Source organism: Mixophyes fleayi, chromosome 8 (assembly GCF_038048845.1).
Source record: "Mixophyes fleayi isolate aMixFle1 chromosome 8, aMixFle1.hap1, whole genome shotgun sequence".
Classification (NCBI taxonomy): domain Eukaryota; kingdom Metazoa; phylum Chordata; class Amphibia; order Anura; family Limnodynastidae; genus Mixophyes; species Mixophyes fleayi.
Window position 1 is genome coordinate 132,544,719 of NC_134409.1, and position 20,370 is coordinate 132,565,088.

Below are 20,370 nucleotides of genomic sequence, written 5' to 3' on the forward strand. Positions count from 1 at the left end.
TAGATCACTTGAGAATTCTCAGATGTACTTGGAAAAAGTGATTGATACATTTGTAAAGTGATTAATATATATATATATATATATATATATATATATATATATATATATATATACACACACACACACATACATACATGCACACATACATAGATATAAGGTACATAGCTCTACCACACATACTGAGTGGACCTATCTACTCTTGCTATTGGGGAACTACAAGTCCCAGCACTTCACGAGCAGGGCAGGGCATGCTGGACCTTGCAGTCCCACAGCAGCTGGAGAGCCACAGGTTGCACAAGACCAACAGATGCGGAAGTTGCGCCTGCGCTGCGCTCTTCTTGGTCTTCTCCCCGGACCTGTTTCTCCTGTGTGCCATAATATCAATCCAACAGCAAATATCAAAGTCAAGTCGCGTAGGCAGTGACAGCAACCAGTAACAATAGGTGCAAGAGGCAGACAATGCGATGAGCTTGTATAGATATTGTAACAATGCAAATGAGGGCTAGGGGCAGAGCGCGTTATTATGTACATAAACACACACAGGCTTCTCTGTGCCATCCCCGAATGCAAGTGAGAGACTAGAAAAAAAAAAAAAAAAAAAAAGGAAATATCTGCTGCCAGTGGCAGTGGTAGAGAGACTGGCTGGCTGGCAACCCCTGTGCTGGTGTGTCGACCGCCTGCCCAGCCTTCAGCTGTTCCCTATACAAGAGGGTCCAGTGAGCTGTGTTCAACCCACGTCTGCCTGTTTGGAGGGGATTTAAACCCAGCAAAAAGGGATATAAGGTAAGGCAGGAAACGGACTATTCCAGTATATTTATTATACTCCCAGGCATCATCTAATCATTTCCGTATTTCTGAATATTAATACAGCTTAATGGGTGGTCAACATTTCTTACAGATCTAAATATACATATACATAATATATATATATATATATATATATATATATATATATATATATATATATATATATACACACATATATATATACACACACACATACATATATATATATATATATATATATATATATTCACACATACACACATATATATACACACACACACATATATATATATATATATATATATATATATATATATATATTCACACATATATATACACACACACACACACATATATATATATTCCAGTACTTCATGCAATTACAAAATAATTTATATATATATATATATATATATACATATATATACATATATATATATATATATATATATATATATATATATATATACACATACACACTTAAGATTTCAGGGCACCTTTTACATATGCGGTTTCTTGTTTATACTAGAAGGTTTATATTACCCTTGTTATGCAACCTAAGTGTTATTGTATCTCTTTATTAAGGTGATGAAAGTGATTTCTAGTCCTGTGTGATATGTGACTGTATAAATACAGTAGGATATTGTTCAGTGCCCAGTGTATAATTGCGGAGCGGTTCATCCTGAGGGACAGATATTTGGTAACTTTCTAAATGATATGTGACAGATAGCAGCTGGAGAGTCAAATAAAGACACATCGTTTCCCTATTGTGTCTACCCCATCATGTTGCAGTCTATTCCCTCATACACGTTATAACTATCTACTTGCCTACATCGGGTAGATACAAGCATGTATAAAATATCAGATTTTCCACTATATAAAATTATATATATATATATATATATATATATATATATATATATATATATATATATATATATATCCATACACACACATATATATATATATATATATATATATATATATATATATATATATATATATATATATATATATACACACACACACGCACATATCGCACACATGAGTTAGTGGGTTTTAACTACAGTTTATTTTTCAAATATTTAATCTTTAAAGGACGCGCTTTCAACTGGGCATACAGATAATATATATTCAGAATAAATTAAAATTTGCGCGGATTTAAATACTTTGTCGTAAATATTTCCGCTAATACCGCGTGTTAATAATTCCCCAAACAAGCAATTGTTTTGTCGTTTCAATCTACTCTTTAAAAAGTAGGGATATCCTCACTTTAAATCGTGCCCATCATTTTATTGGTAACATTTTGCATTATTTGACTTTTGTAATCTATCATCATTTAGCAGGCTTCTCTCATGTTCAATTGTAAATGATAATCTCCAAAATATTTTTGTTAAACCTAAAACATTATTAGTATTTGTGTTTCATAAAATAAACATGCCAGGAGTGCAACAACTAACTACTAACTAGAATCTAAAGTAATAACTTGCTGGAAATAATGATACTTGATTAATGTTGACCTGTTACACGTAAACGATGCCCGAGAAACTATAAATGCTGTGTGTATGAATGTATATGGATTAGGTTTTTTAAAAAATAAATATATATACTGTTATAAATGTAATCGATCATATTTGGAGTGCAGAATGATGCAGGCTTGCAGTGTAAATATATAGATATCTAGAATAACGCAGGCTTGCAGCGTGAACGTCGCAGTCAGTCGCAGTGGAGACGACTGGGCACAGACTATCAGCACCTGCTATATAGGGACAGCCCGGTCCCGTGCAGAAGATTTACACAGCTTTGCATGTTTAAGTGCATTTTTTGTGTAGGAGAAAAGCAGGTCTGAAATCCGCAGGAAACCCTCGTGTTTTGTCCTGACTTAACATTAGGGCGACTTAAACATTCACACACGTGCCCCAGACACTGGCTGCATTGAGGGCTGATTTGGAGGAATAAAGGGATTTATCTGGGCGACTTGCACTACGCCTGGGTGAATGATTTGAATCCTTGAGTGTGTTATTCCAATGCGATGAGATCCATCAGCTGCATCTCTATAATTCCCAATTGTATCTATGATTATCTTATCCATTACGTGGAATATTCAGTGTTTTATGTACATGTGTGTGTACCAGCAGCCCTGAGAGGTAAAAGCAAACACTTGAAATGACGAAAGTGTGTTGTGGATGGAGATTGATTGTGTAAAAACGTTTCTCTCCCTTGCCTGTACATTAGTGTCAGTAACTGTGTCATGGGAAGAGTGTGGGGCTCTTAAGTCCTGCACAATGTTGTAATAATATGACTGACAAATTGCAAACAAATTACAGGTTAATACAATGTATTTGCAAGTTGTCAGCTGCTGGTATAAAGAGCACAACCTCTAATGAACGACAGCGTCTGGTTCCTGGAGGATTCAGTGGCAGCTTGTGTGTAGTTTTCCCAATGCCTCTAACTGTATCCATCTAACGCATGTGAAATGCGTCTCTAACACCCAACATGTCAACATGCAGGGCAGAGTTAACCAATAATTGACATTGGTGTTATATATATACAAGTATAAATTTATGTCATCAAACTGTATACTATACATATATTTATATATACACACCTCGAGTGTGAATGTCGGAATGTACACATGGATGGTAACACATACATAAATGTATACAGTGCCCCCCAATATGGGCAGTGGCAGGAGGAACCCGGAAGGGTGATTGTGAGTGTGTAGAATGTGACGCCAGTGGTACGTGCCTATAATGTTTGTACCTGGGAAGCGAAGGAGCAGAGAGCTGTGCGCCTGTGTGTGGAGAGCAGCGATTGTGCTGGAATTAAGGGCTTGTCCTGTGGCACCCGAAGATCCTCCATTACCTGGCCTCTTCTGGGGTCTCACAGCCAGTAAGTATTTCTTTATACCTCGGCCCATCTTCACGCTGCACACTTACTTATCATTTGCCTTGGCTGGCAAAGAAATGTGCGTTTTGTTATTGTTCTGTGTTATCCACTTTGACACTTGGAGGATTTCATGATTTTATTTTATTTGTTTGGCTTTCTCCATTCCTGTGATTATTGCGCTAAACCAATTAGGGTAACATATGAAAGGCGAGAAGAATGAAGCAGCAAATAGAAAAGATTTATTCAGCCCATGGGGTTTTCTAAGGATGAGTGAACATATTTCTGCGTGTACTAGATTGGAAAATGTGCACAAATGACAGGCAGAAACGCAGTTTAAAGCGCAATAATTACGCTGCATCTGCATTATAATCCGATACATATGAAATCCCCCAAAGCAGAAAGTTTGATTGAAGCATCAACCCCTACGTGCATATCTGTATACATGTACCAAGGTGGCCTGTACATTCAGCCTATTGCAAAAAGCAAAGTATAGGTAGTTCTTCTCAAGCAGCGTCAGCTGAGTTTGTTTATACAATCCCTCTCTCAATATAACGACATTGACTTTGACACGGTATTAAACATTTGCGCCATAATGTTTGCTGTATATAACGCCGGTGATAATTATAAATCAGTACACGAGATTGATGATACAACATAATAAACACACACACATTATATATATATATATATATATATATAATGCTGCAGGAGTTGCCTCCCAGTGTTTTACATGCTCATTTCCATTCCTTTGCGCTATTTGTGTCGTGGACACATCGCCAGTGCGGTTTGCACACGGTGCTGTGGAGAGTACGCCAGAGCTTTGCAGCTTGAGCTGCTCTCCAGAGAGACCTGCAGATAAATTGGGCAGAATACTTGTTTAACCAGCCGTGTGAACGAGGCTGGATGCGGCTCCAGAGATCCAGCTTAAGCTGCTGCAGAAGGTCGTGTGCGAGGTATTTTATGTCCCGTTGAGTGAATTAATGAAATGAAAAGCCACAGCCGGCTCTTGCCATTTCAGCTGCTGTATTCTCAGAGCCAGGGGTCCTCTGCCCAGCGCCCACAGCCCCCCTACCTGCAGGTCCAATAGAAAAAAAAAAAAATATATAACCGTGAGATAGGACTTTGTCGGCCGGCAGCGGAGGGGTTAAGAATCTGAGAGTGAGATGGTTTTAATTCCAATCTAAACATGTAATCCAAGCATCACTTATCAGCAGATGCCCGGGCCAGGAGTGACATTTACCTGGCACAGTATTTAACTTCACTGGTGACTTTATTGTACCAAGTGACATATTCTATACACACACATATTGGAATACACCAGCTCTACTGTAATGTTTTATTGCATTATTACACGATAATTACATGGAAATAAACACTATTCTGTGTAATTTCTCTATAACACTCTACCATAGAGACTCTTTATAGCTCTAATCAGTATAAGGCGACTAAATAGAGAATTTAAAATCAAGGAAAAATCTAAGTGGCCAGCCATTTATAAATGTGTATTTGAAAAAAACAGTTAACTACTAATTTATATATATATATATATATATATATATATATATATATATATATATACACACACATACATACACAATCTGCCGCAGTACATTGAGTCAATATTGATTTCAATCTTTTTGGTAAATTTATTTAGGGATTGCTGTAATCCTGATGTCAGCTAATATTATTTTGCCCATTATCCATATCTGCTGTTTTCCATATAGTGGAAAGCGGAAAAAATAAACAGCTTGAGACTTTGTATACAGAAAAATAATTTATTGTTAGCCCAGGACCCACACTCTGTGAACTCTTAACTCTACAGTAAGAAGTGATTTGCAGAGTTTGTGAATTATGAACAAGCGGTTGGTCCACTGAAGAGTTGTTTTTTTTTTCAAGTCATCCAGTTGTTGTGAGTTGCCAGTAATGTCACTAGATTGTGTACTCAGAGGGGGGGGATACACAACTATCCGGTGACAAGAGGTGACACTGGTGAGTGAGACACGCAGTGGACAGGGTGACAGAGAGCGTATATCGCCTAATATCCTATTGTGATTTTTATGGTGCAAGGAGACAGCGCCTGGGAACAAGCACTGGTGTATTAAGATGCACATACAGATAAATGGAAAAAAAAATCCATATCATTGTGATTTAATTAGCACTGCAGAACTAAACTGGGACATGTGTGTAAAATAACAGCGTAACAAACTGGAACCATTATGAAATGCTGGTTTAGTAGCACACATTCTCTTCCCAGGCTATTCTAACGGTGGGGCATTACAGACAGTCATTAACTCATTTGCTTTACAATAGAGTGTCAGAACGTTCAGCCATTCCCTCATACATTACTCAGAGCTGGAAACTGTATCCCAAGCTAAAGACAGGGACAAGGTCTCTTTAAATTAATAGAGACAAGCCTTTACTCTCTCTCCATATATATATTCTTCCCTATAAGCACTGTGTATTAGAAAATGACTCACATTCAATTAGAGCTCCTCTTTTTTCTGGTCCCACAATTGGGGACTCATGTTACAGGGTCTCCCCCCTATGCCATGACCCGGAGTCCCTTCTTCAGGCTGCACCCAGGGAGGATGAAGAAAGTTGTGAGGGGCAAGTTGAGCCGTGTCCGGAGCTCCCGGGTTCCCCTCCCTCTCCTGAACACAGAACCTCTGTCTGTATCTGCGTTTCCTACAGCCTGGCCGCCTCTATGGGGAGTTAACCTCTGCAGCGCCGGAGACAGAGAGGAAGCGTCAGACATATGTGAGCTGTCAGGGTATAGAAGAAACAATATATGCATGCTTCTCCTGATCAGGCCATCTCTGCGGAGGTGGTCATTCCGGGGGCCGTGGAACTACAAATTCCAGCTTGCCTTGCCAACTCCACAACTATGCAAAATGATCATTTTCATGGAAACGACAGAGCTCAGAGTTCATATTTGAGAAAATCAGTTAAATCTATCAGGTCTTACTATCCGATCACACTAGGGGAAAACAGGGTAGCAAAAATAATATCGCAAGGTTTTTAGTGGATAAGCTATAATCAATCAACCGGAGTGCCCTGTCTGTAACTACACTGACTGATGGGGGCATCCGGGGTTTTGTATCATTACCAGTGAGAAAGTTAATGGCATGGATTCTGAAAGCTATACAGGGGGTAGGGAGTAGATCACGGAGTCACAACACAAGATTCAGAAAAAAGTCATATATTGTGTTTTTTTTTGTTTTGTTTTCTCAGAACTTTTAAAGTGAGTCCAAATGTCCACTGAAAGGACAGGGCATTGGATCAATAATGCGCCCCCAGGTTTTTCCACAGGGTGATGGGGGTTTGATTAAAAGCGAAGAACACATAATTTCCTTGTGAATTTGGCAGTAGTTGGTGACGTCAGAGGCCAGGCGTCTGGATGGCTGGATTGGCAAACTGGAGAGACAGCATCAAAAGCCAGCCTCCTATTACCTAATTACTAACTTTCAGCCCTTTAAATCCGCCCTCCCCCAACTTATGTGAAAAACACACACACAAAATCAAACAAAGGGTCCAGTCCGACCCAGTAAGCAGTTCCCCTGTCTCCCTGCCCCCAAACCATCCCCACACACACCCTTTATTGATCATCACCTAGCCCAGGGTGACTGCATGCACAATCCACTATTAGCATTAACCCATTCCCTGTCTCGGTGCCTGCAAACGTATCACTATGTTACTCTAATGGGTGAATTAACATGTTTTACTTTAATTAGTTGTGTGTTTGTGTTGGGGGTATTCGATGCTACAAAGACTCTCTTTGCATATTCTAATACTTCTTTGTTTTCTCTCTGGCTAGACTTTATCCACATGAATATATTGTTTATTTTGCTATTTATGTGTTAATCCATACATTTTACACCCAGTTACTGAATACAGGTCGTTTATGGCCTAAGCAGCATAAAAATGGAAATAAAATAGGATAATTTTCACGTTCACACCATTCCAAAATGATACACAGGGCATTACATTCTGCTCAGTATGATGCTCAATGTCTAAACAAACAACGATATGTCTTTATTTTACATCATCGCATTTCACGTTTTTTCTAATACACAATTATAAATACACAAAATGATCTAATTGAACACAATTCACGAAAGTTTAAAAATGTTTAACAGTGTTACACTAAATCAAATTGTAACACGTGATCCTTTGAAGTTTATCACGTGTACATTCGTATTTATAAGACACATTTTATTAATTATTACATGCACGAAAAATAAGTTTTTAGTGTACACATATTTTTACTTGATGTATAGTATTTATCAAGGATTAAAGAGACAAAGGCGTGTATGTAACACTTATGCTGATGCTTATTGTGTCAAAACAGTTGGCATACCCAGGTTAGCTACTTTTATGATAGATAAATTGAGATAGATATATCAATTGAGAGATAGCTAAATAAAGATAATTATTTATAAATAGAGAGATAGATATATAGATTTGAGACACCTAGATTAACAGATAAGAGATACATAAATAGGAGGTATATAGACATAATGGTATATAATGAGTATTTTTATAGCAATGTAATAAACATTTACAGCATGCATAGTGTATGTAAATCTTGTAGTAGACAATCCCTCCCATTAAGTGGACTTACTTAATGAACCCCCTCCAGTAACGAAGCCCCCCCCCCCCCTCATCTTTGGTCTCTTTAGATGTTTGGAGTGAATTAGGGAATGTGGATTTTCAGGGGAGTGACCAATAGCAGCTACCAGCTTGCTGACGACGCTCTCTGATTGGCTGGCCGAGGGTTATTAGCTGTGCGCGTCTCCCTAGTTCATGTCTAGTGAAGGGAGTCCAGCTGGCGCCAGGGCTGACATAGGATGCTGCGGGATGTTACAGGGGAGGCCAGTATGAGAGAGGCTGCCATCTGAGTAACAGCCTCCCATCTCTGCGTTCCCCTCACTGCTAGCAATCTCTACATCTCAGGGGGACTTCATACCAGACTCTCCTGTAAGTACTAGAAGTCTCCTACCATTCACTGCCAGGCTGGCAGCAATGTCCTTTATTAATGCTGTTACCGTTCTGTGATAAATGTATAATTCATAGCAATGCTGTTGAGTGATACATTTTATTTATTGTTGTTGTATGATAGTGTATTTATTATTAGCAATACGGCTGTGTGATACAATGTATTCTTCATATTACTGCTGTGATATCATGTATTAGTAGCATTTCTGCTGGGACACAATGTATTTATTAGTAGTACTGCTATGATACTGTATTTATTTGTAGCAGTACTGCAGTGATACAATGTATTTATTTGTAGCAGTAATCCTGCAGTGATACATTGTAATTATTATGCCTGTGTGATACATTCTGCCTGATTCTATACTGACAGGAGGGGCTGGCTGGCTGCTATGATCTAACTGTGCTGCTCTTATAACTTGTACACTTGTGTAACTTTGTTGTTAGGGGCTGTGCATTTAGTGGTCACAGTTGATCGGAATAATGGGCTTGTTAAGGAAGAACAGAATGTAACATGCTTTGTACTTTTTACAGGTGTTCCTGCCTTCTCTAACTTTCGGGGGACCTAAGGAGAGTTGACTTTCACTTTCAGACGCCAGTGCCTGAATTGCACCAGCCTAAGGACTTTGGGTATATTTGGGAGTAAATATTGACATGATGGAAGTGGCCACGGACCAGCCTCGCTGGATGGCACACCATGCTGTGCTTAATGGACAGCACCCAGAGAGCCACCACCCAGGACTGGCACATAACTACATGGAGCCAGCTCAGCTTTTGCCTCCTGATGAAGTAGATGTGTTTTTCAACCATCTGGATTCCCAGGGAAATCCCTACTATGCCAACTCTGCACATGCCCGGGCCAGGGTCTCCTACAGCCAGGCTCACGGTAAGACCCCTATCGATGCCTGTGTGTGGTTATAGAGAACATTGAACTTTAGTGTAACTCTAAAATACGTCCTTCTGCCGTGTCACTAGCCCGTAACCCTTACATTGCCAACGGCAACAAAACGATCGATAGTTTGCTGAGCAATGCGGGCTCCCAAAGGTTTACATAACCGCTCGGTGACTCATATAATAAACCTTATTGAATGAACCCAAGATGTCCCCAAAATAAGGAAGTGCAGGCACTGAACCCTACAAATGTACACACGAGTGGCGTGTTCTAAGAGGAAGAGCTAATTAGAAATCGTTCTTTCCGGACCTCAGAAAAAATGCACATTTTATTTTTAATGCAGTTTTCGGCTCTGTTCCCCTGATCTCCGGGATTCGAGGTATTCATTCATCTAGGCCGCGGTTGCAGTGTTTTGCAATCCTCTGCATTATGAAACTGGTTCATTCACACTAGATTGGGGTTCCCATCCTATTTATTTCAACGATTTCTATGTACTTGTTTACCCCCCTCTCCTCTATTATTTTTTTTTGATGGCCTAAATAACGCTATTACATGTTTTTTTTTCGCTTTTTATAAAGCGTGGATATGTATGTTATGTCCCATTATTTTTGTAGTACGTGGTGTATTGGGGTTAATCTGTTTACTGTGTAACATTGCACAGGGCATGTGAGAATTGCAAGTTTATACTCGCATGTATAAACAGGAGCGATACATGACATTATAACATGTGGGAAAAATAGTGTGAGCGGGTTATATGTATACAGGAATTCCATAGCATGTTCTTTAGATCATGTGACAGAACTACCTATGTTTTTATAGTGTGCCCTTTAGATTATGCGGTAGATCTGTACGTATAGTGGAAAGGACTATAAATATATATATGTTAGGTTAATTGTTAAAGTGTGCACATGCTATTCCTATATAGCAACTATTATTGTATAAAATATACCAGATGGTGTATGTACATGTAGTATCCAATTTGTAACTTGTACCCCCTAAATCATGTGACAGCTGTGTATACCTGCATATAAAAATTGCTATATTTCATATGTGTCTAATGCCCGTCTCCTGTGCCCACAGCTCGCCTGACTGGCAGCCAGATGTGCCGGCCACACATCCTGCACAGCCCCGGACTGCCCTGGCTGGAGAGCGGCAAGTCTGCCCTGTCTGCTGCCCACCACCACAACCCCTGGACAGTCAGCCCATTCGCCAAGACCCCCCTGCACCCCACGGCAACCGGCGGCTCCCTGTACCCGGGCGGGGGATCATCGGGCGGCCCGACCTCCTCTCACTCCAGCCCGCACCTGTTCGGCTTTCCCCCGACCCCTCCCAAAGACGTGTCCCCAGACCCTGGCAGCGCAGCCTCCCCCATCTCCCGGGCGGAGGACAAGGACAGTATCAAGTACCAAGTGTCCCTGTGTGAGGGGATGAAGATGGAGGGAGGCAGCCCTCTGAGGAGCAGCCTGGGACACATGGGCGCACAATCCTCTACCCACCACCCCATCCCCACCTACCCTTCCTATATGCCCGCAGCGCACGACTACAGCAGCGGCCTCTTCCACCCGGGCAGCCTCCTGGGAGGCCCAGTCTCCAGCTTCACCCCAAAACAGAGGAGCAAGAGCAGATCCTGTTCAGGTGAGAACCCCATCCCTACCGACCTTCCAATCACTGTTACCTGTATCAATAGCTGGATCAATAATCACAACATACATACACACACACACAATGAGCTCATTCAGCAATAATTGCTCATATACCGAGGGATAGAGGTTCAAAGCTGTCTGTAATATGCTCACACAAATCAATCCAGAGTGTCAGAATGAGATAATGTATACTAATTATTGCTATTTATCACCATAGGCCGTGCTAAATTATATAAGTGAAAATGCACTAATTTAATAAAACGTATTTCTTAAGCTGAGAGGAATAGCTACAAAATCACATCTGCCCCACTCCTGCTGTATGCGCCAGGTCTCCTATGCAGAAATCTAACTGGATACATAACAAACACACTCCAGTAAATGCCTAAATATTTCCTAAACACGGCAAGTATAAATTGGTATATCCATAGATGGCCAAAGGCACTGCAGGGTGAATTGGACACACTACAAACATGACATCATATACTCAGAACCTGGGTGGGTGAGTACAGCTAGCTGCAGGGCTGGGGTAATAGATTAAATATGACATTACCATTATATTATACCTGCGGGGCTACAACACTAGACGTTTCAATATATACTGATGAATATGCATTATTCTGTTATATTTGTACAAGTACTTTCTGGACAAACATAAGTTACTTTGTATTATATACAAACATACGTGGCATAGATTAGCTAGAACCTGTTTATTGATGCATTATGTTTTATCATGGCATTGAAAACTTTTAAAATAACATTTGCTGCTTTGGTGTGTGAAACTCTTATAATAAATCATGATACTTATACCAATATAAATAGGACAAATATATATTACATTTTACAAGTTAAGTCAATTGTTTTGTTACGTTGGTATGTATCTTTTTGACTGATTCGGTTAAACAAAAAAAATAAAATAATTATTGCAACTTTTGTAGTTAACATTTTTTGCCATTTTATTTATTCAAATTTTATTTAGACCTAATTTATTACAAAATCTAAATAAAACGTAGTATAAATACTCAAAAAGACGATTTAAAAAAGATTAATTCCCCTCCATAAATAGGGAAATCTATCTTTCCTGGCCAAGTCCATAGGACGATATTTTTATAAATCAATCTAAATATATATATTAATCTGCAAGAAAAAAACACCAAAACAAATCTTTAACCACAAGAAAAAGTTTGACTGATCGATTGTTTTTGTAGAAAATAAAAACCGAAGGACATGACATCCTGCTTCCTAGACAGCAATAAGCTAGGATACATTTTATTCTATATTAATTATTGTTATACTACGCAATTTCTGTCAATTAATACTTCCTTATTACAATTAACGATACAAATTAGCGAGAGAAAAAAAAAACACCTTTTAACTGAGTCAAAACAGTACTTTAAGCTCAGTATTAAATTGCATTCCACTGCTCTAAAAGGAAAACAATTCTTTGGTATGCCTTTGAACTTGCACATATTGTACTGTTAAACTATTACCACAAAAGGAAAACATTAGATATCAAACTATATTGCCAGAATTAAATAAATCTGATATTTTATTTGGATATATTGATTTTACTACATATATATTTTTTTATTTTATATTGCAATTGAAAAAAAAAGTTGTTTTTAAGTAGTGTTTGTAACTGTTTGCAAAAAAAATAAATATGTATCAGAAGTTCTGGAATGTTTACAAATAAAAAGACAAGTGTAAAATAATCAAACTGTTCGTGTTAGCTAGAGCAACACCATTTCTGATGATGTGATTTGTGTCTGAAGGGCAGTGCAAAAATATTGTGAATTTGTTTTTAAAGAAAGAAATCCGGTTTCTTCGTGTTTCCATTTAGAAGGGAGAGAATGTGTCAACTGTGGAGCAACGGCCACACCACTGTGGAGGAGAGATGGGACTGGTCACTATCTGTGTAACGCCTGTGGGCTCTACCACAAAATGAATGGTCAAAACCGACCACTCATTAAACCGAAACGAAGACTGGTAGGTGTCTGCTGTGGGCATATGGTTCTTTAATAATTATTTGTTATATATGAATACCAAGCATTAGAGTGCAATGCTGAGGGTTAAATAAATTAAGTTCCGGACTGCGGAGCTGGCAATCTACTAAGGGGCGGTAATGGTTATCTGATCTATGGGTAGCTAAAACATTCCGATAACCTCATCAATAACATCTGCACAGAGTGTTTGACACTCACCATTCAAAATAATGAATTTTGACGGCAGAGCTTGCGATCTATTTTATCTGTGAACCCAATACAGGTTTCTTGTTAGTTCAGGTCAATACTAGTAATTGCTGAGGGATGAGATTCCAGTTTTAGAGGGTACTCAAGATTGATGTATATGTTTTTAGCAAGCACTCCAAAGGTTGGGACACCAGATCGCTCAACACTCTTGACATCCGACTGTTTATATAGTGTTCTATCCACTATGCAGTCAGTGCCTTAGCTAACCTTTGCAAAAGGTCATCTACTGTAACTGATTTTTGGTCGAGGGGTAGGAACATCTATCACGGCAGGTTTGTACTAGTGCCAAAGAGGACATAGATCCCCCCCTTCACCCCCCCCCCCCCCCCAGGGGTAAATAAAAATACAGAAAATTCAAACTGCCACACACCTTGTTTACTGCCCTGGGGTAGTGTATACATAACACCCACCCTTAAAATATAAAGTGCTTTAAATCGTGTATGAGCTATTAATGCAACCACAACAACTGGCGAGCCAATAGCAGCCATGCTCGATATAAAAGCACGTTAGGTCTGTGATGCCATTAATTATATTATGTGTTCTAAAAACACAATTATGCTATTAACTTAAAAACAATACACTCTGTACAGACTGCCGCCTAAGTTCAAACTTTGCCTGACCAGTCTAATAGCAACAAAAACTACCTCTTATCAGCCTAATAAATCAGGGGAACACCCCGGCCATAATGAAAGTCCAAGGAGTCAGTGCACTTGTATAGTCTAGAAGCTGTTCCAGTTATTTTTCTCTCTCTCTCTCTCCCCCACTCAGACAATCCCTAGATTTTTATAAGCTATTCATTTTCCATGGAGTCACCTACACTTTGTATTTGGGAGCTTTTTTTTCTTTTGTTGTAAATGGCTCCATCTGAGCTCATGCTACAAGCTTCCTATCCGGAAATCTGCATTGTGCTGATAAGGAAACATCGGCTTTCTGTTTCCGGACATTAAATAACTTTTAGAAGAGTTTACCCTAGGCGAGGCAGGGCTGGCTGTTTTGAAATGGCCAATACTTTACAAATAATGCCTGTGAGGTTAATCATAATAATAATAATATAGATATATATACTTTGTAGCAAGGCTGTTTTCTTGGAAAGGTTGGGGGGTGGGGGTGAAGTAGGGGAGATCAGACGTATTAACTGTTTCACTGTCAAGCAGTACAAGGGGTGCCTCTGAAGTCACCCTGAAAGTCATAGCACAGGGGTTACTCATGCAGAAGGGGGAATTCCTGTGAGTCACCTTGATGTTAGAACATAGTTCTTGTCTGTCTAATTGACTTTCAAGCCTAGAAGTCTGATTTCCCTAGTGGTGGCATTGTTAAGAAGCTTGAAAGAAAAAAAGTAATTATTAAAAGACGTTAAAATTGTGGATCCGATTCTTTCACTAAATAATAAACCCTACAATATTTAACATATTATTTTAATCAGAATTTGTAATAAATCCACATGGTACAGTAGCAGAAGTTTGGAAAAGTACCATTTGCAGACTGGACTCTTTGACCACCAATGCACCAGTGCAAATCGAGTGTATATTGTAATATAGCAGTAAGAATGCAGTATGTCAGTATTTCTTTTTTATAATATGGACAGTAAAATATTTTTAAAGGTTGGCATGTGTGACATTGTTGTAATGTCATGCCTTGTATCTTATTTCCCATTTTAGTTCTTAACCAGCGGTAGGCAACCAGTGGCTTTTCATCTGCTGTAGAACCACAAGTCCCAGCACACGCTTCTGTGGAGCTGCGGAGCATGCTGGGACCCGTAGTTCCACAGCAGCTAAAGAACTACAGGTTGTCCAAGTCAGCTGTTATCTACTGTGTGTATTGAGGCTGAGGGGTACTTTGCTTTGTTTGTATCAAGGACTTTATTGCCTGTCATTGCGAATGTAAATGGGGTTTACTCTGCAATTGTATATAAACAGGTCTGGCTTGTTAACTGGGTAACAGTGAAAAGGCTGATTTGTTGTTGGCCAGACACACTGACCTGTTCTCCTTTGTCTTTTTACAGTCAGCAGCCCGAAGAGCAGGGACCTGTTGTGCAAACTGTCAAACAACGACCACAACCTTATGGCGACGTAATGCAAATGGGGACCCAGTGTGTAACGCCTGCGGACTGTACTATAAATTGCACAATGTAAGTTGCCCCAGCAGTCTGACGTATGTTATAGCCTGAGCTTGGCTTGCTAGGAATTCAATGAGCTTGGTTTCTGTTAGGTACCCCCTCGGGGGATCTCCCCCCACCGTAGCAATGTCACATCCAATGTAACTTAACAATGCAACAGCTTGGCTTCTGCAGCCCTCAGAAACCAAAAGGGAGATGCAGACACAATGAGCTTACAATCATCTCTTCTCTTTCAATTTGTTACCATGATTATTTAACCCCATGATGGCTAGAGGTGATCTACTGAAACATGCATTGCTAAAAAAAAGTGTCTACATAACTGCCCTAAAAGTACAAGCTTTGTAAAAATATGCAGTGAACATTTCAACCATATAATAGATATGAGTGTAATGAAAGTGTATGTAAACAAATGTCATATTGATAAATATGGAATCCAATAACATACTGATAAGTTAAATGGCTTCAAACAAAAATTGACCCTAGTGTGTGTGATTGAGAATTTCATTATCGTCATCATTTATTTATATAGCGCCACTAATTCCGCAGCACTGTACAGAGAACTCACTCACATCAGTCCCTGCCCCATTGGAGCTTACAGTCTAAATTCCCTAATATAGACACATACTCGCATACATACACAGGGAGAGAGAGACTAGGGTCAATTTTGATAGCAGCCAATTAACCTACTAGTATGTTTTTGGAGTGTGGGAGGAAACCGGAGCACCTGGAGGAATTTAGAATGTAAGCTCCAAAGGTGCAGGGACTGATGTAAATGATTATATATTCTATTGATTATATAAACAATAATACGGATTGCAGTGTATTTGTCATGTGTTTAAAGTGTGCCCAACACCTATTTGTAGTAGAGGAAGAATCTAGTGTCCTCAATGAGTCAAAGTGCTGGGCGCTCCATATAATATATATATTACACACACACTTTAAATATAATTTGTAGGTGCTTTGGCCAGAAATACCAGGAAGTTGTCATTTTTATTAGATTATTTGGTTTACAATACAATGTTTGTAGTGCGTGTTGTTTAACATACTAATTCTGCAGGAAATGGTAGTGACATAGCATGTCTATTCTGCAGGGGCCCAGATGTATTGTACATGGTTTAAATTAGCCTGAGACTGATGTTCTTGTATTCTGTTACAGGTGAACAGGCCCCTGACCATGAAAAAGGAAGGAATTCAGACCAGGAATAGGAAAATGTCCAACAAGTCCAAGAAAAACAAAAAGGGCTCGGAGTGTTTTGAGGAACTTTCCAAGTGTATGCAGGAGAAGAACTCCCCTTTCAGTGCGGCTGCACTCGCCAGCCATATGGGTCCTATGGGGCATTTGCCTCCTTTCAGTCATTCTGGCCACATTTTGCAGACACCGACACCTATCCACCCTTCCTCTAGTCTCTCCTTTGGGCACCCACACCCATCCAGCATGGTGACGGCAATGGGATAAAAATATCTACTCTTAGAGACTGTAATAGAGCATGTGGGCAATGCCTGGTTTGGAGCCCGGAGTCCGCCAAGAAGACAATGTAGAACTGGCTCGCACCTCGTCTCTTGCATCAGATAGGCCTCCGTATTGGACTTAACCAGGACTATTGGGTGGGACCAGATAAGCACTCCCTCTGGACTGGAACAAAAAAAGAGAACTTAACTGCTTTAAACTTCCTGACCAACCCGCGGTGAAGGTAAAGGTGGACATACGTGAGACTTTTATTGATTTTAAATTACTGTGAATATTGTAAATAAGTTATCCATCTCGTGTGGGCTGAAAGCACCCAGTGGTAGATGATGCTGGATTTGTACTGCAGATTTGTTTCAAATGGACACCTTTTATATATAAAAAAAATCTAAAGCTTAATTTTAAAAGGAAAAAAAAAATATTTATTTTCTGCTCCTGAATTTTTTTTTTTTTTTTCAATCATCCCTGCCCTCGTCCTGGGGTCATCTGGTCTGTGAGCTTTTGACTTTCTGTTGCTCTGCCGATCTTGCTTGGACATAAGACCGCCATCGACATCTGACCTGAACTTAACCCTTCTGCCGCTGGAGGGCTGCTAGTGAAGAGCTTTTGGAATAAGAGACCATGAAAGCAAACACTGAAAATTATTTAATGTGTTTCCTTGTAAGTGATTGCACCTGGCCCAAGGTTATTGGGGCACTTTTTTTTTTTTTTTTTTTAAACTCGTTGGCTAAGTTCCCCGACATTCTTTGATTGCACGTGCCAGATTTTCTTTAAATTCTATGTGCTTTCCACATTAAAAACAAAAACAAAATACAAATATATACAATGTATTTATTTAACATAATACAAAATGGCTTCTTCTAGTTGTGCACTCAAGATTATAAAATCATTTAGTGACCAAGGAGTAATCTGGTAAAATGTGCACAAATATTTTGGGGGAACCAGATTTCATCAGTCAATCCTGATTCTGGCATTAAGTTGGTTCTTGAAGGAATAAAAGAAAAGACTGCTGAGATTAGCAGAAGAAACTGGGGCTCTATTCCTACACCTGTCATTTAACCAAACGCATATATGGCTCAAAACTGGCAGAGATCAAATACGCCCCTTCCCCCTCAATGTGATAATGTGAACGTGTAATGTATTAAATGCTTGCCCCTTTCCAAACATCTTACTGTTAACAATTCAATATAACATTATTATGTATATATTAATTCATAAATAAAGGGCAAAGCTGTGCGGAGGTTATAAGACTGCTGTAGAGAGCACATTAACCCATACATCTTTTTTCAAATGTACAAGAAACATTTTGTAATCAACATTCCTGCTATGACATTTATATTATAAATGTAAAATTCAATAACTTAATGACAAAATAGACACAAAAGGGCCAACTCGTATTAGCAGAGGCTATAGTACAAATGTCACCAGGACAGGGAACGCTGCATTAGGTAGGACGGTTGAAATTAAATCAGAACGGAACGTGTTGGGGTTGATGCCCGATGGTCCTAAAAAAATTTTCTATAAACCTTTAGTGGCCAGAAAACTTATCAGGGTGTTCTCTCGATAGCCTGGCTGTAGAGGGGGATAATGCTTTATGGTACAAGTTGTACATTATTTTGTACCTTTTTTTTTTTCTTCTTTTTTTTTCCTAAAAGGGGTGGGTGGGTTACAGGGAAAATATTACTGATACAAGAGAAATTGAGAAAGTGCAATATCATGTCAGCCTGCAGTTTAATTCTGAGGCCCGGAAATAAATTATTTTGTATCGGTAGCCGCATAAAATTATACAGTATTTTTTTTTTATTATTACCTTGTTTTGATTAGTGACCTTAAGTTATTGTTGATCCTGTACACCATGTTTATATATTGTCTGTAAAAAGTGTATGCTATCCTACTTAATGAAGGTGAATACTAAGAATAAAAAACAAACTTTTGTGGAACCTTGGATTATCTTTGTTTATCAAATTTATAAGCAGTAAGTTCAAGGACAAATGTCTTTATTTATGGTCTTAATTAAAAAACAAAAAAACAAACTGTCTCACGTACACACTAAGTTTATACAGGGTCCCCTTGAATCTGGTTCGCTCCTCTTGGCGAGTGATTTCCGCACCTCTCTAAAAGCCACGCTTTGGGTCGTGCAACACAACAGATAGTTATTAAAAGGATGACAAACTAAGTTGACAAAAAAGCTAATTCTTTTAAACTCAACTCTAAAATTTGTCAATATCAAAAAAGGGAGAATTATTTAATTTGAAATTTGGATGATAATTACGTTCCCTGTAACAGCAGCATTAAAGAGAATAGTGTAGCTTCTATTTCAGTAACATTTTGCAGTGTGAAATGTGGTGTCCTAAGGATTACATCTTCTGATAAAGCTTCTGGATACTCACTGATAATACTGTGTGTTATATGAAAGCGATTAGTCCACACAGGTGTCTCTTCTGTAGTTATTGCATTTGAATCTTTGATACAGAGTTCTCATGTTCCCTTTACTGGTATAAATCTAAACTTTGTTTATAATTATCTATACGCCTGTGTGCTATAAAATTTAAAAAAAGTTGTTTTGGTGGCCTCAAATTTAATCAGATCCTCCATAGTCCACGCTGAATGGTGATTTTTTTTTATTTTTTGGCTATAGGATTCAACATGTTATCTGCATAGCGCAACCAACCTGACTTTCTTAAGATAATATTTCAAAATATAAGTTTTGAAGGCATGTTATGCCTTCCAAATAATATATTTCCTAATGTTAATTTTAGTTATTACTTAAAAGTTTCCTCTTCCCAACTTATTTAACAATCTCTTTAGGGTGAGGTGGCCCTAAGGACTTTTAAAAAGTGGCAAATAAAATACAGTAAATAGACCCAGGATTCATAGCCGGCTAGAAGAGACATATGAGGGATAATTTGCTGGTCTCCGACCACAGATCTTTAAAATGAAGATTACATTTCTGATTTCTGGTTGTTTGTGAGGCAATAAAACAGTGGCACATAAAATGCTCTACATAGGAGATTATATATATATATATATATATATATATATATATATATATATATATTATACTGACCAAGAGACTGCTCTACACTTCAGTTGTAGAGAGGAACAGTCTGATAAACATGCCAGGACATTTACCGCACTCAGAGGTGGAACCAGTTTAGCAGGATCTAAGGGATGGGTATTCCCAAGTCAGACTCTCACTGTCTTACAGTTCCATATCACAAAGGAACATTTCGATAAAGTTTTTTTGTGTTAAACTCTGTGCCTCCCATTACACACCCTGAACCGAATCACCGCGCTCTACGTAAGAGAAGCGGGGTCCGGATCCCTAAACTGGCCCTTAA

The 20,370-nt window shown here is 38.9% G+C and overlaps 1 protein-coding gene across 4 annotated transcripts; it reads left to right on the top strand.

The window, feature by feature from the left end:
- Nucleotides 1-453: 453 nt before the first annotated feature.
- On the top strand, nucleotides 454-18,700 carry GATA2 (GATA binding protein 2). Of its 4 annotated transcripts, none has more exons than XM_075183620.1 (6): nucleotides 454-783; nucleotides 9,202-9,553; nucleotides 10,640-11,194; nucleotides 13,007-13,185; nucleotides 15,451-15,576; nucleotides 16,721-18,700. In XM_075183620.1, the coding sequence occupies exons 2-6, from the start codon at nucleotides 9,322-9,324 to the stop codon at nucleotides 17,018-17,020; spliced, it is 1,392 nt and encodes a 463-aa protein (XP_075039721.1). In that variant the 5' UTR covers nucleotides 454-783; nucleotides 9,202-9,321; the 3' UTR covers nucleotides 17,021-18,700. The 4 variants fall into 4 exon arrangements, with proteins under 4 accessions (XP_075039721.1, XP_075039720.1, XP_075039719.1 ...); XM_075183619.1 differs by lacking the exon at nucleotides 454-783 and adding an exon at nucleotides 3,564-3,678; XM_075183618.1 differs by lacking the exon at nucleotides 454-783 and adding an exon at nucleotides 8,496-8,652.
- The last annotated feature ends 1,670 nt before the right edge of the window (nucleotides 18,701-20,370 follow it).